The sequence below is a fragment of the Morchella sextelata genome (genome assembly GCF_020137385.1).
Source record: "Morchella sextelata strain SCLS chromosome Unknown scls_4, whole genome shotgun sequence".
Classification (NCBI taxonomy): domain Eukaryota; kingdom Fungi; phylum Ascomycota; class Pezizomycetes; order Pezizales; family Morchellaceae; genus Morchella; species Morchella sextelata.
The window spans coordinates 2057325-2073435 of record NW_025408619.1 but is presented as its reverse complement, the minus strand read 5'-3'; the positions used below and the strand labels follow the sequence as shown (position 1 = coordinate 2073435).

General features: G+C 45.8%; 5 protein-coding genes across 5 annotated transcripts; 3 read left to right on the top strand and 2 right to left on the bottom strand.

Annotated features, from left to right (window-relative positions):
* Positions 1-155: 155 nt before the first annotated feature.
* H6S33_010447 (uncharacterized protein) lies at positions 156-829 on the top strand (the record flags this gene model as incomplete). The annotated part of the gene is made up of 6 exons (XM_044841833.1): positions 156-248; positions 350-365; positions 541-574; positions 640-659; positions 702-763; positions 821-829. 6 exons carry the CDS (start codon positions 156-158, stop codon positions 827-829), a joined length of 234 nt encoding a protein of 77 aa, XP_044697590.1.
* Positions 830-2090: 1261 nt separating this feature from the next.
* Positions 2091-3206, top strand: H6S33_010446 (uncharacterized protein; the record flags this gene model as incomplete). Its single annotated transcript, XM_044841832.1, has 1 exon — positions 2091-3206. One exon carries the CDS (start codon positions 2091-2093, stop codon positions 3204-3206), a length of 1116 nt encoding a protein of 371 aa, XP_044697589.1.
* Positions 3207-4470: 1264 nt separating this feature from the next.
* On the bottom strand, positions 4471-6889 carry H6S33_010445 (uncharacterized protein; the record flags this gene model as incomplete). Its single annotated transcript, XM_044841831.1, has 7 exons — positions 4471-4609; positions 4749-4890; positions 4965-5491; positions 5553-5896; positions 5979-6069; positions 6163-6494; positions 6566-6889. 7 exons carry the CDS (start codon positions 6887-6889, stop codon positions 4471-4473), a joined length of 1899 nt encoding a protein of 632 aa, XP_044697588.1.
* Positions 6890-9951: 3062 nt separating this feature from the next.
* Positions 9952-11505, top strand: H6S33_010444 (uncharacterized protein; the record flags this gene model as incomplete). Its single annotated transcript, XM_044841830.1, has 1 exon — positions 9952-11505. One exon carries the CDS (start codon positions 9952-9954, stop codon positions 11503-11505), a length of 1554 nt encoding a protein of 517 aa, XP_044697587.1.
* Positions 11506-11767: 262 nt separating this feature from the next.
* H6S33_010443 (uncharacterized protein) lies at positions 11768-16054 on the bottom strand (the record flags this gene model as incomplete). Its single annotated transcript, XM_044841829.1, has 1 exon — positions 11768-16054. One exon carries the CDS (start codon positions 16052-16054, stop codon positions 11768-11770), a length of 4287 nt encoding a protein of 1428 aa, XP_044697586.1.
* Positions 16055-16111: the final 57 nt, after the last annotated feature.

The window sequence follows — 16111 nt, the reverse complement described above, 5'->3', positions numbered from 1 at the left end:
CAGGGTAGGAATCTACTCTCCTACCCTATGAGACAGCCACCGAGAAACTAGCATAACTAGGCCCCTTTGAAAATCCAACGATTAAGAAAGAGCACGAACAAACGCAATACTATCGCACTTTAAGCACCTCATATGCCTAACATCACGATTCCCAAATGTACAAATTGACTCCTACAAAGGGAATGTCGAAAGGTCATGAGGCTACGGGCGGGTACCATCTAATCAACATCCACCCCAACCCTTTACAGGTACCCAACCCTGAGCTGCTGCTGCCAGGACCAGGATACAGGCCATAAAAGTGGAGCAACAAACAACCCCCAGCAAGTATTGAAGCTTATATGTGGCACAGACGAAGATCGATAGTAGTGCGTGTCGGTTGTGTGAAAAATCATACAAAATTCTACCCGCAGTGCCCAGGACCCGAGGGACCTAAGATCGAGAGAGGATTTTGCTTCCCGGCCGCGCTTACAATTGCGGTCTAGAATCCCGATTTTGGGCCTCTTATCAATCGTGTGTAAAGAGCTACAGTCGCTCACCTAGTGACGGCGGATCCTGTCTGGTGGTTGTGTTTGCAGTAATTTCCCCTTGGCGTCCCAAAGTTAACTCAGTTATTGGCCTCAAATCCCTGACCGCCATCAGACAGGATCCGCCTTCACCCCGTGAGTGACTGTATGTACTAACTGTACTTACAGTGGCGGAAGATCGACCTGATCTCAAGTCAAATTCTGGTCATTTTCCCGACGGGAAAGGTTCAGTTGTCCAGGTACATACTCATCTACAAACTCGTGCCAACGAACATGACTCACATGCACGTGTTCAGGATCTGTGATCGAAAGCTCCCTAGCTCATATGTACTCTATGTAGGTAGTACATTATGACATATTCTTCTGGGGCGCAAGGAGTCCAGTACCACTATTTTCAGTTACTGCCAGGGACCGTTTCAATCTCATGCATGGATAACGAGCGTAAATATGGCCTCGTACCGAGAATAGATACAGATACGCTGAAGAGCCTCAGTCTACCGTTCATTTATCTCGTCATATTTCCAAATAATGCTCAAGCAGGGGCTAGGTTTGTAACGTGGGATATGCTATCTCGATAACAGATCATCCTGGGGGTAATCTGGGGTATCCTTTTGATAACGGCCAGGATTAGGTCTTCTACTACAGCTACATGTATACGTGACGTATTATTCTTATATACCGCTGTTTACAAACCCATATCTCTGCTAAGACGTGGTTCTGGAAAGTAGATGTATATGAAAACCACATCATGAAATATCACTTACAATTGTTTTTTGTCGCTGCAGCGTGCCTGTTCCCACAGCTGTGGTATTGGACCTTAAAGAATTAAAATAGACAGTCAAAACTACCAGTTTTAGAGTACTCTAGGTAAAACAAACTTTAAATTTACGAGTTCGCCTCGCATTGTTCAGCCATATATCATTGTGATCAGTTCAAATTGATGGAAATTCGAATAGAGATACATGTATACAGAACACGATAACTACTTTATATATAGGGGTATATACGTACGTATAAACATGTATTCTCTATTATTATTTCACTGTTTCAACTTTTCTCCGTATCGGCTCATTGGTCGACGATCAATTGCACTTTAATTCAGTTCTCATCCCCGCGGTTAACTACATATAGTCTGCAAAACGATTTGATTTCTTGGAACACAATACACGGGTGTAAGTGCCCTTGGTGTCCTCTTTCTAGATTTAAGTGCAAATGCCTTCCATGTAGCTCAAAAGAACCAAAAGCGGCCGCGGCAGTAGAGTGAGTGAGTGAGTCATCATGGTTCAAACTTTATAACGATGACTCGACTTAGGTATACAAACCTTCCCTGATAAAATACTGCAACCTGAAGCATCTTGTATTTTGATCGCTTCTATTGATGGTGATAATCTATTCTAAACTAGAAGAGGAGAGCTACATACAAACTACATGTACTGTTCACTTACGTAGCACATCGAGATCTCTCAGCCTCATTACCGCCAAGCCTCGTCAAACAGCACAACCCTTTTTGGCCGTTATTTTCAAGATATCATTTAAAACAAGCACTTAAGATCATATCAGATCAAGATGGGCGGTAGCGCATTCAGCGCGTCCAAATATGGGGGGAATCTCCCAACCCCACGCATACCAATGCATATCTATCCAAGACTTCTCATCCAGTTTCAACAAACCCTCTCACAATTCTATAAAAATGTTTCCTCTCCGCTACCTGCACCCGGAAAGACTGATTATGGGGACATTGACATTCTGGTTGAGGAGCCACTTTCACAAACTCCAGTATCCGCCGCCGAGCTCAAGCATGCCCTGAATGCAACTGAGTTCATCGAGGCATCTCCAACTTCCAACTTTGCTATTTGGGATGACGAGCTGAAAGCCTACGTTCAACTCGACGTGCACATCTGCAGGCGCGGTGGTCTCGAGTGGGAGTGCTTCCACCACGCATATGGAGACCTCTGGAACATCCTTGGCGTCATGGGCAAACCTTTCGGCGTCTCAGTCAACAACGCTGGTCTCCACATATTTGCACAAGGCATCGAGGCGCGTAATCATAAGGATGAGATGATATTTCTTACAGCACGTCCTAAGCATGCAATCGAGTTTTTCGGATGCGATTGGGCGAAATACGAGAAGGGTTTTAAGACGGCAGATGAGCTTTTCAGCTTCTGCGCGGAGTCAAGGCTTCTATACCACCCAGAGACGAACTGGAAGCTTATTGGCCGAAGGGACGAGGGGAGGTTGAAGGAGAAGAGGCTATTATGTCGGAGGTGGTCTACGGAGTACCTTCCCTCCTATAAGTCTAGGAATGAGATGAAGGTGGTTATCACACGAGAGGAACTACTAGAGGATGCACTTATAAAATTTGATAAGCGGGGTGTATACAATGCACTTATTGACAAGTGGGATAAGGAGGAATTTGATAAGAAGATGTGGACCCGGATCGCGGAGGTTTTACCAGTGAAGGATACGGAATTGGCGCTGGTACTGAGGCCCTTAAAGGCTCGATTGAAAAAAGAAGATACGGCTTCAAGTGTTCAAGGTTTGAGTGGAGGCGCAAAATTACACAGAGAAATAAAATGGACTGCTATTGCCCTGAGCGAGTGGGAGACTTTGTTAGAAGGTGGACTGGCGAAAAGTACAAAGCTCCGGGAAGAAGGTCTAAACAAACGGCAAGGGAAGAAATAGTTGGCTCCGCTCTGTGTACGTACATTTTCTAGGGTTTTATGTTGATGATTGGTACGCCTTGTTTGACTGTCAATGATTTCTTGGCCTGAATCTCGAGTGCCAAGAGCTCTTCCGAAACAAGTTTAGCCTCTTCATTCATTATCACTCGTTGCTAGCTGTCAACAAACTGTTCACTCAAAGGTCCTGATACTTTCGGCAAGCATGTCAGAATGCGTACTGTATGCAGAGCATATGCCGTCTTAATTAAGATGAAGAGCCCCATGGTGGCCTATTCCACAATCAGCAGGTGGGAATAGCATCCTTGTAGACTTCACTACCATCATCACTATCCTACTACGTTACCTACTCCCTGCTTTAGGTACTCTACCTCCATACACGCCTCGTCCACACAACATTCCGCCCAAATCCAAGAGGCACAATCGAAATTTACCCATGAACTGAACAGACACGACACGATATAAACTATAGTGCTCTAGAGCACTAGACGTGTTCGTGCTTAGCGTTGTAAGTTCTCTTACTAACGATCTAATCGAGGTAAATGTTAGCGGCCAGTCACTTCATGCCACTGGTCACACAAACAAAACCTAGTATCCACCGGGAAGATGACTGTAACCTGTACCACCCCCCACAACATACCCAGCTCTTGTAACATCTCATTTCAGGCGCCAAAAGAGCACCTCGGATAAATCTTTCTTTTTTCCCTTTTTTCTTTTCTTTTTTGCTATTTTTTTCGCATTTGCCCTTAGTTTTTCGCCCTGGCCTTTCCTTGACTACCTACTCTACTGTTCCTGGATCGGAGAAGGCGCTGTAATTGATCCTTGACAATAGGCGCCTGTGGGGTTGTACCGGAGGGAAGGGTTTTTTTTTAAATTTTAGTTACCCGCCGCCGCGCCCGAGGAACCTACTTACGTCCTACCGGCCCTGCCCTAAGATTATAATTAATACATGTACAGGTTTCAGCTAGCGGCGCTGCTTGCTCTCTCGTAAACACATGATGATTCTTGCTTCACACAGCCTCAATGTGATAGGAATGAGAAGGTTAGGAAGCATAATCGATGCACATGGGTTTGCAAGCAATTGTGCTTCTGCTCATGGAACGAAATTCGTGAACCGTACATATCCATATTCGATCCATGTTATACCCTAGGATTATTATACAGGAAAACGTAATCACCTCAATACAAGTTCAAACAGTAAATAAGCGCATTTAAGATGAAGGTAAAATAGAGAAAAGAAAGAAAATAAACTAAAAATAATAATCATGTCAATCGTCGTGTAGATTAGCCCCCGGATCATCCAGCAGCCTCTGCAGCACACGCGGGTCCATATCTCGTTCCAATCGTGTTTCCTCCCTCCTAACCCTTGAAGTAGCTTCAGCACTCATATCAACATCTCGTAAATCCCTTGAGCACAAAGTAAATTTATAAAGTTAGCGATCAATAGTATCATAGGGGTAGTTTCGATTCGGCGCATATAATGCATGTAGTTGTGTGATATTGACAGCATTGTAAAAAAATGGGGGAAAAACCATGGCTTCCTTACTCCGGTCGAGGCTCCTCCCGAGACTTCGTTGGTCCCATTTCGGGCATGCTCGGCGATGCTGGCTCGACGATCGTAACTCTTTTTGCCGCTGCCGCCGCCAGGGTCATGGGAGAGGAGTGGAGCTCTTGTGGTTTGCTGCTATCTGTTGTGGCCGTCAGCTCACCGTGCTTACTTGATATGATAGAGGAATTGGCTTGTTCTTTTCGGTACACTTACCAGCCATCTCAAACACTTGTCTCCCTTGTGCCTCTGCTATCACCGCGTTCGTTGGATTCGAGGCTTCGGTCATGGGACTAACCCCCGAATGTAAATCGTACGGGTTCGTCATTTCGGTACCTGGCGTCTGATCATCCGGGAATTCGCGCTTCTCATCCCCATAAACGCCCAACAACCAACTCCACGTCTGCCTGTTCTTCCTGGTTGTGCTCGCCGCCGAATCTGTCGGCGCGCCTCTACCCCCCCGCTTCTTCCGTCGCAACCAGAACAATACTCCGCAGAGAATTGTAATCAGTCCGAGAAGCCCGAGTATGGCGCCGAGGAGCGGTGGTACGTAGGAGGGGAGACCATTGCCTCCATCACTGGATGCAGGGGTGGTGGTAAAGATACCGCTGGTGGTTGTAGTATCGGGAGCGGGGGAATAGGGCCAGTAGATTGGAATTGTTTTCGTATAGGGGACATTGAATAAGTCTTTGATATCGTCGTTGTCCCAGGTTTTAGCTTGGAGTGTGCCACCTCCGTCCTCACTATAAGAACCATTAGTGAATTGAATATTTCGAATTCAATAAGAAAATACTTCAAACTTACTTCCCGCCGATTACATCTGAAACCGCAGTTGGAACCTTATAACTATCATAAACCCTTGGATCATACTTGTCTTCCCACTGCAATGTATTCAGATTAAACAGCCTAATCAATCCTCCTCTCAAACAGTCTCCAGCATTGGCCTGTGGTCGTCCACCAACAACCATCATCTGATTATCGGCCACTTTGTGGCATTTGTGGCCCTTACGACGGTGTATTTGGTCGGTACCATCATATACTTTGGTCCATGTGAACGAAGGTAGTGATAGTACGTAAACGTCGGCAGAAACAGGTTTCATGTTGAGGGGATTTCCGGAAAGGTCATCGTGTCCACCATATGCGTAGATCTAGGATAAAGTTAAGAGATCTAGAGGCATTTATTCGGGCGGGAAGGGACAAAATTTGACATCCGGGATGCATGTCGCTTACCTGGTGAGTGGTGTTATCTTTTGATGAAGCAACAACGGTACAGAATTGTGCCTTTGGTGAGAGGGTTTCACCAAATGTCTGTTGTGTGTACCTGGAGAGACATTTAAGTGTTAGTGACATATCTTTCACATAGTGTAGCTCGGCGGCCACGTGCACTCAAACCTTCATATGAAAGGGATCATACCATTTATCATTAGCTATATCATATAAATGAACCTTATTAATAAATTCATCTCCAAATGTCTGCGACTCCACTGATATAGTCTTCTCATATGGGTACAGCGCCCGATTGATAGAGCCGCCGATAGCAACTAAGGTTCCCTGAGCCCCAACTGGTATCCATACTAACTCGGAGCCTATTCGTGCGTGGATGCTCGAGGGGAGGGTGACATTGCTCCACACCTCGCTGCCCATTATGCTCATATCAACGGATATGAGCTGGGAGCTATTTCCATATGGGCGTAAGTCGGCGCTGTTCGCTGTGAGTGGGTCAAAGAATGGACCCCAATCCTTTCCCTATATTCCACCAAACACTTTCTCAGAAAACGGACACCGACACATATAGCTTTCGAGCTCATAGAACTTACAGTGGCGCCACTAAACACATAGGCCTTATTTTCACTCGGCACATTCACACTTCCCGCGCTCGCGATATATCTCGTTATATTATCCAAGGCTAACAGCTGGAATTCTCCTGGATCGCTCAACGGCGTTGCTCCATTCTGGATCATATACCGGGCTAAGCTCCACATCTCGTTGATACTAGCAGATTCATCTCTGAGTCGGAGATAGCCACCATATATTATAAATTCATAGTCGTTGGCGAGCATGAATCCGTCATGGAAATCAGTACCCATATTACCTGGAGCCTTGGTGAGATTGTTGAGGATATCAAATTGATAGTCATCCATGGAAAATGTGTGTGTTAGATTTATAGAGTAGAGGCGGCGGAAGCCCTCTGGTGAAAAATGTTTGAGTCAGTCTATGTAAAGTGAGGACGAAGACGCAGAAGGAAATACCTAACTCTGCGGGGCCAGTTTCTCCATCTATTGTTGTCGTTACGGACATATAACCCCCATCAATGTAAATAGTATCTCTAAAAAGTGCACCTGGTAGAAATGATCAAATCAGCGGTATTCCATCCCATCCCATAGTCTATACTCTAACACATCACATAATGATTCAAACGATAGGAAAAGAAAACAAAAGAAGAGCTTACTCTGCGGCCTGTCCCAGAAACAGATATTCTGTGTTGTTTCCGACTCCGCGCGCAGCGCTAAGGTACTACCAGTAGGAGAGCTATTTGACAATCCTAGGAAGAGAAAAACCCCCCCAATCAGAAGTATTGTCCGCGACATCCACGAAGGTGAGAGGAGCCGCATCTTGAATCAAAACCACTCTTGAGCGTTTTTTCTCTTGAAAGGCAGGCGCTGTGCGGCTGTTGAGTGTCTTTTAGGAACAGAACGGACTAAGGGTCGTTTCTGAGAAAAGATGGTGGGGTGGTGGACAAGGAGGAAAGGCGCCGATTGTATGAGCGGGTGAGAAGTAAGGTGGCCCAGACTTTCAGTACATGAGATCGCAAACTATTCCTTTCTCTACTACTCTAATAGGTATATTATGCACTCTATAGAGCTGTCTTACTACTACTATATGCAACGTTAGGTATTAGGCAAGTGGTATGGGTGTCTGGCTGTGATACTCTACTCTAGTCCACTAACTTGATTCTCGGACCTGTGCGAGTGCGTTCCTGTGCGAGTGCGTTTTTGCCATGTGTGTGCAGCAGTTCCTGATGGATGGATCGATGTGCACTGTATTTACTGGTGCGGGGGCAGCGGTTGAAAGCAATGAATAAAGTAGTTAGAACCCAACTAAATAAGCCTCGCTTTCATCTGCGCGTCGGATGCTCTCTGGCTAAAACAGTTTAAGGTACGTATCCTGTTTCTCTCCTAAAAATTTACAATCGATTAAGGTCCTATATTGGTGTCTAACTTTTCTTGATCCTTTTTTTAACTGAATATTTTCTCACCTCAACATTGTGATCTTAACCTTAAGAGAATAGCATGATTTTGAGAGATATTTTGCTGCTGATGGAGGTAAAGGAGGTATAGTAATGCCCCAAAGACGACTGATTTCCAATTTCTAGGTTCATTCGGGAAGCCGCAGCCTCTCTGTAACTCATTCGGAATTTACTTACGGACATACCGATACCCCCCGTGAACTTTAGAGATGTAGGATTCGATCACGATCCATCCATCCATTTTGGCGGGGTTCCTGGTTTGTGTAGCATCAAGTGTATGTACCCCTCTGATAGATATCGGTGGCCGGATATCATCTTCAACCTCCACCCCATGCAAGTGCGATATCCCCTTGTGTAAGCGACTGGCTGCAGGCCTGCTCACCAACAAGTGGGGTCTATCATGCACGTAGATTGTGTATATTTGGACTTGATGAGTAAAGAGGTCGAGGGCAGTGAAAGAAAGAAAAACACTTCCCCGAGATGATAGCTTTGGAGTGGCGCCGCCGTGGCGCAATCAAGCAATTTGGATTGGAAGAGTCTCAGACTAGCTTGTGTCGTGCATAACTATTTAGTTGTCCCTGTATTTGTTTTTTCCAAATAACTACACGCAACGCAGTCCGGGTTCGATCAATTTTGAAGCGATGAGTGAGATCAAGACTTTGTGAGGAGGCTCTTTTGAAACACAGAATTAGCGACCGTCTGCTATGCCATGTGTGTAATATGTAGGTGTATGTGCAGGTCAAGTAGAACCGTGTCTAAGGGTTTATCTCGATATATATGATAGATTGTACAGCGCGAGGGAGAATTATTGTAGAAACAAGGGTCTAAAAACAGGGTTTAGGTAGCTGACTCGGCCAATAGGACTCTCCCCATGCTTCTACAATAATTTTACCTCACGCTGTAAAGGTAGCTGTTGTCTTGCTCAAATAGGCACCGTACCTACCTACCATGGGCATGCCCTTCGAATAGTTTATCTATTTTCTTCCACCTATAGAAACACCAGTCAAAATCCGAGGAGCATTAACCAATGCCACAAATCAGTTATATGTGCGCTGATTGGATTGATAGGTAGTGTACCTAGAGCATCTATTTCGCGAAGAAAACTTAACGAAGAGCTATCAATTGCCCACGGGGAAGGAGCTATGGAGGCTCTGAAGTAGGGGTTTGTCGGTAGACTTGCAATTGACTACATGGAATTATAAAAAAGCTCTAAACTCGCTCATTCACCGGGCTCGCGGGGTCAGTATCCTTGAATTGTATGGGAAGGCTTAGCGGTTGGTTTCTGCTCCATGAAGCTATGTGTGTAGGGTATCTGTCCATAGCGAAATATACCACCGATTTGGAGTGGGTCACTGGTAGAGTGCCTAGGCAGGTGGGGCAAAGAAAATAAAGTACCTACGTAGTCAGACTGTGGTGCGTGCTTGCTGCGGTCACAGCCAGCAGGGATTTCCCGGGATGTAATCTGATCTTTTTCTCTTGATGAACAGTACCGATTCCCGCACTCCCAACTACATTTATCACTATCCATAAGTGGTACCTACATGTACCTACTTACTTATGTGATGACTTTTGTGTGTGCCACTCTGTGAATATACTCGATCGTACTATTATGTGCCATATGCACAAGCTGTTCCCCAAGAAGCTAGAGCAGGGAAGATATCGTATTCTGCGGCGGTACGGTGCCTAGCATGGTCACACATATGTACATGTGAAATAATGAAGTAATAAAGCCGAGTCTGCCCTGAAGACTGAACTGTTTATCAGCCTACCTGAGTACTAGTACGAGGTCTTTTCAGTATTCCTCTCGTTTTTCTTCTCTCTCTACAGTGTTGCAAGGACCTCGTTCGCTCCGTCCCTGCCCGCTAAGAAATACGGAAGACAACATTCGTTCAATTAGGGCTGAAGGATCAAAATACACTCGTTAGTTCTTGCGTATCTTTTTCTTGAACCAAAGCGATGGTTTGGGGGGGATCTGGATCTAGGCTCGTGGCAGCAGCGGCCTTTGCTTTATTCTATGGTGGCCAACACCAGGTGTCTGCTACCTACTGCAATAACACTGTCACCGAGTTTATCACGTCAAAATGGACCTATATGCAGTTATCCACTGTCTATCAGCCGGGGATAGAACACACTTACACGACTACTGAGACCTGCTACGTTACAATTACTGAGCATCCTCATCCGGTTACTGTCACGCAAACGCTAGTCATCAATTCAACCCATACAGAGACCTTACCAATCACCGTTGTTGAAACTGAAACGGCGACGACAACCGATTTGAAAACGACTACGGATCTGGAGACAACGGTCAAGACAGATACAAGTACTGAGACTACAGTGACAACGGATTGGCAGACACAAACATATACTTCATACATCACGGAAACAACCTCATTGCCTGGTACCACCGTAACTGCGAATGGAACAACGATCACAATGCCTCCGGTGACGGTTGTCAACACCTTTACAACAGTCTTTACGACTACTGAAAAAGTCACAGACACCGAAACTGCGACGGCGACAACAACGGCTACCACCACCTCAGTATCCACCACTACTTCTGTCTCCACAGCCACTAGAGATGTGACTCGGACCTCCACTGTTACCGATTGGAAGACAATTGTCACGCCAATATACATCACAAAGACCACAATCAAATATATTCCTACAACTAAGCTTTTAACTACTACAAAGTCAAAGACAATAGTATCAAGCGAGTATATCACGACAAGCGTCTTAGTAACAGTATTGACAACCCTCACATCTCAAACGACGCTCACCACCAAGGAGACTTATCTTAGCACTATCACTGAGAAAACCACTGAGAGGATCACCGAGAAGTTCACCGACACGACCACCGCAACAGAGACTAGCACCACAACTGCAACAAGCGTTGTAACCTCAGTTACCACATCTGAAACAACTTATTATTCTCCTACGACGGTTTATCAGACTACAGTAGAAACTCTGCCAGGGACAACAATTACGACAAGTTATCCTGTGACAACAAGTGTTCTGGTAACTGATACGGAGACATTCACGACCATTCGCACAGTTTTCCAAGATGTTTACGTTACGATTGATAGACCTGTTACTACCACTGAAAGGTATACTAGCACAACGACTGCCACAAGTATGGTGACTTCAGTTGTTACTTCAGAGACCACTTATTTCGTCCCGACAACCCTATACTCCACGTTCACAACGACTACGCAACTCCCAGGGACAACAGTCGTTCTCACCACAAGCTATCCGGTAACTACAAGCGTTCTTGTAACCGATTTCGAGACATATACAACAGTTCAGACCGTCTTTCAAGATGTGCTCATCACAATTGACCGACCCGTCACTACAACTGAGAGGATTACAACCACGACACCTGTCACATTGACTGAGACTGAGAGAATCACAACTACAACTCCAGTGACAGTTACTGAAAGTTATACCAGTTTTGCAACTGTAACAACTGTGGCGACCTCAGTAGTTGTGAATTGGAGTGTGGGAGAATAGACGACTTGAGGAGGGTTTGAACACGTGACCTTTGTGAGGAATATGTTTATAGTGCAAAGAAGATACTATTGCGCCGCTGAGTTCCAGCGACAACTATGGGAGTTTGTTGCTCCTTATATACAGATAGTTCTTAGTACCACGTGATCCCCTGATTACATAATCCTAGCGCTAAGCCTCCTTGTTCCAACTATGAGTCATCCCTTATACATGAGTAATTACCATACATAACCGATGTCGCAATGCCATATTTTTACACTTCCCCTCACTTGCCACATCGTATCAATTCTGACAATTTTTGGTGAGCTGGTTTTGGTAGTCCTTTGGTCATTATGTCCGCGACATTGTCTTCGGTAGGGACGTAGAGGATTTCGAAGGTTCCGACTTCGAGTTGTTCACGTGTATAGTGGTAGTGAACATCGATGTGCTTGGACCGATCGTGGATGCGTGGGTTCCGACAGAGTTCAATAGAACCTGTGTTGTCGGCGTGAATGAAGTACTGGTATTGTTGTTGGAGTTCGAGCAAGGCGTTACGAATCCATACCAGTTGTCGAGCTGCGAGGGACAGGGCCATGTATTCGGCTTCTGTTGTTGAGACTGCGACTGATTTCTGCTTTCGGCTTCTCCAGCTGATGGCTGACTTCCCTAGTCTGAACACGTATCCTGAGAACGATTTTCTGTCATCTAGGTCTGAAGCGTAGGAACTGTCTGAGAATCCGTCGAGTGTTCTAGTATTCCCTTTCGGGTAGAACAGGTTCCAGTCTTTGGTTCCATTGAGGTATCGGAGTGTTCGCTTGGCTGCTCGTAGGTGGTCCTCGGTTGGACATGAGGAGTACTGGGAGAGAGCGGTAACGGCATGGGTGATGTCAGGTCTGGTAGCTATACTCGCGTACATCAATGATCCTATTATGGATTGGTACTCAGTTGGTTTCTCGATTTGGTCTTCCGGTTCGCCTTTGTGAAGGTTGAGGTTCGGTTCGAGTGGTGTGCCAACTGGTTTGCAGTTACTCATTCCAAATTTATCCAGGATCTTATTGATGTATGCGCGTTGTGATAGTGTGATACCGTTGTTGGTTACCGTTATTTCTATTCCCAATATGAACTTCGAGTTACCGAGATCCGTACATTCGAAATCTGCCTTGAGTAGTTGTCTGATTTCTTTTCTGAATGGGGAGTCGGGTCCGAATATCATGATGTCATCTACATACACCGATATGTATAGATGGTGGTTCTTATGTATGAAGACACATGGGTCGAATTTGGCTGGGACGAATCCTTTCCGTTGAAGGGAGTCTGCTAGGCAAGCATACCATTCACGGGGTGATTGCTTTAGTCCGTATATGCATTTTCGAAGTTTACAAACCTTGTTGTCCTGCCTGTAGCCTTCAGGCAGTTCCATGTAGATTTCCTCCTTGAGTACACCGTACAAGAAGGCTGACTTGACGTCCATTTGTTGTGGTATCCAACCGTTGTGTGCAGCTAGTGCCAGTAGGAGTCGTAGAGAATCATATCGTGCAACGGGGGCGAAGGTCTCATCGTAGTCTTGGTACTGTACTTGGGTGAAGCCTTTAGCAACGTACCTTGCTTTGTACCGCTCAATTGTTCCGTCCGCGTTGTGTTTCACTTTGAATACCCATTTTCCTTTGACTACTGCTCGGTTGGATGGTCTGTTGACAATATCCCAGGTGTGGGCTTTGTCAAGGGCGTCTTTCTCAGTCTGTATCGCCTTTTTCCATAGGTGTTGATCGTCGCTCTGCATAGCTTGATTGAAGGTGGAAGGTTCTGTTACGAGGTGTATATGGTAGTTCGGGGGGAGTTTGGATACGTCTTGATATTCCGTGTCTAACTCAGCCCTATAACGTCTGAAGTCTTCTTTGTATTGATCGATTAATTCTTGTTCAGTGGCTTCGTCTCCTGGGCCATTTTCTTTCACATCTTCGATATAACTTGTAAGTAACTTCTGTTGTTCTACTACCTTCTCGTCATACTCCTTCCTCCGTACTTCTATTTCAATTTCTCTATTTTTTCGCTGGCGTATTCGATCTGATCGTTTTGGAGGTTGTGGTGGTGTACCTTTGGGTGTCGTTGACACAAGTGGTTTTCCTTTGAAGCCTTTGAATGGTACGACTGGTGCTGGAATTTTCTCCCAGTTGTCTCTTGGGTCTTGCGGTTGTCCCATAGGTACGGCAGGTTGTTTTCCCTTGTCTGGTGTAGCCGGTGGTGGTTTTCTAACCAGTTCCGGTGATTCCGGAAACAATCCTGGCATTTCTGTACGGTTCTCTTCGATTGCATTTGACTCGGGTTCTGGATCAGACCTGTCTTCTGATTCGTATCCGTCGTCTGATGGTGCATTTGCCGTTTCTGGTTTCAGGCTGGGGATGAAGTCGAGTTCCACTGAGACTTCCCCTGATTCAGGAGGGGGGAATGTGACGTCCCGACTTTCAATTACCCTATGTTGTGTTCCTATCCAGATACGGTATATTTTATCACTGTCTGAGTATCCAACTATGATTCCTTCATACGCTCGGGGTGCTAGTTTGCTTCCTGCTGGCCTAGAGTTTTCTGGGATGTGGACGTAGCATTTTTTGCCGAATGGTTGAAGATGTTGTATACTTGGCTTGGTTCCTTTCAGGGCTTCAAAGGGGGTCTTTCCCTTAAGCGTACTGTGAGGTAGCCTGTTTTTGAGGTAGACAGCTGTTGCGTATGCTTCTCCCCATAACGACTTAGGATGGTCCATGATCATGCACCTGACCATTGTGGTTACCGTCCTGTTGAATCGTTCTGCAACTCCATTAGATTCAGGAGTGTATGGGGGAGTCTGTTCATGAACTATTCCTTGTGAATCGAAGTAGTTCGTTATGTCCTTGTTGATGTATTCACCACCACCATCCGTTCTGAATCTCAGTATTGTTGTGCTATACTGTTTTTCGATCCTTGTAACGTAGTCCTTGATGGCCTTCTTTGCGTCTTCTTTCTGTTTCAGGAGATATATCCATGCGAAGCGGGTGTAATCATCGATGAAGGACATATAGTACTGAGCTTTTCCTTGTGACTGTATACTGAACTTTCCAGATAGATCTGAGTGGATTAGTTCGAACGGTCGTTTGGATCTAGTACTAATTGGTGCAGGTTTCTTGTGTACACTTTTTGATAGTGCACATTGACTGCAGTGGAAACTTTCTGGTTTGGGAGGCAGCCTTTGGATGTCGTGATACAAGTTTTCTAGTGTCGCAGGGTGGCCTAACGCTTGATGCCATTCATCGTAAGAGGTCAAACGAACTGTATTGCTAACTACTTGTACATTCCAAAGTCCCTTTTCCAATTTTGCCCAAATTATTCCTTTCTTTTCTTTTGTAACCAACTTGCTTCCTCCTCCTGACTCCGTTCTAAATCCCTTTTTATCGAGCACGGTTTCGGAGACCAATCCCACATTTCCCAAGGTTGGGACCAACAGCACATCGGTGAGGATAATGGAAGATCTACTTCCATCGGGAAGGTGGCAGCTGAAACTAGCGCTTCCCATTCCGGTGACAGCGTGGTTGGTTCCATCAGCTGTTCGGACATTGCCGGTGTGAGGTCGGATGTTGATGAGTTGGTCTTGGAAGGGTGTGACGTGAGAGGTCGCTCCAGAATCAAGGATCCAAGTAAGGGGTTGGGAGATGTCGTGGCGTACCATACAGATAGTGGTTGTAGAGTCATTTACTACAACCGATGCCGAGTTGTCCTTTCTCCTTCCCTTTCTGTTCTTGTTCTGTTCTTTGAGCTTTCTGCACTCCGTGTACTCGTGGCCTTTGTAAGGCTGTCCCCTTTTCTTGCACCAGGTGCATTCCTTGTCGCTTGTAGTACTCCTGGTATGGAGCACTTTGTTTCCTGTTTGAGGGGCTACCTCATCCAGGTTTTGTAGTCGTTGGCGTACGTCTTCGTAGGTAACATCCTGTTTGGTTTGGATGTTGTCGACGACGTTGCTCATCGATTTGGGTAGCGAACTTAGGAGGAATGCCGCCATGGCTTCGTTGGATTTGGTGAGGGGTAGGAGAGCCTGAGCGAGTTTGTGGTCTGCGCTTTGGCATCTGGACTTGAGAGTATTCCAGTTCGCATCGAAGGTCGCAAGATGCTCGGTCAGTGATCCGCCTTCTTGCATCTTCGTGTCTAGGACGCGGCTGAGGAGGGTGATCGTGGTGTTGGGTGAGACACGATCGTAGAGGTCTTTGAGCGCCTTCCATGCGTAGAATGCATTTTCGGCGGAGACGACTGTTGGTTGTATTTCTTCGCATACAGCAGAGATGAGAAGGCTGTGCATTTGTTTACGAGCCTTCTTTATCTCGGTTTTGCTGAGTTCGGTGTCATTCTCGTCAGGGTTCTCGATGCTCAACGCTTCCCACCAGTCTACAGCGTCGAACGTTATCCTCCAGGCACTCGCCCAAGTTTGATAGTTGGATTGCCCTTGTAGTTTGGGGAGTCCATCAAACTTGAGACGAATGTTACTGGTAGCTGTTGTCTCTGAGGGTTTAATCTCAGCAGCCTTGGATGACGATTCTCCTTCTGAAGGCATGATGTTGTATGAAGTGTTGTTGAGTTAAGCGAGGTGGCGATGGTGTAGTGCGGATTC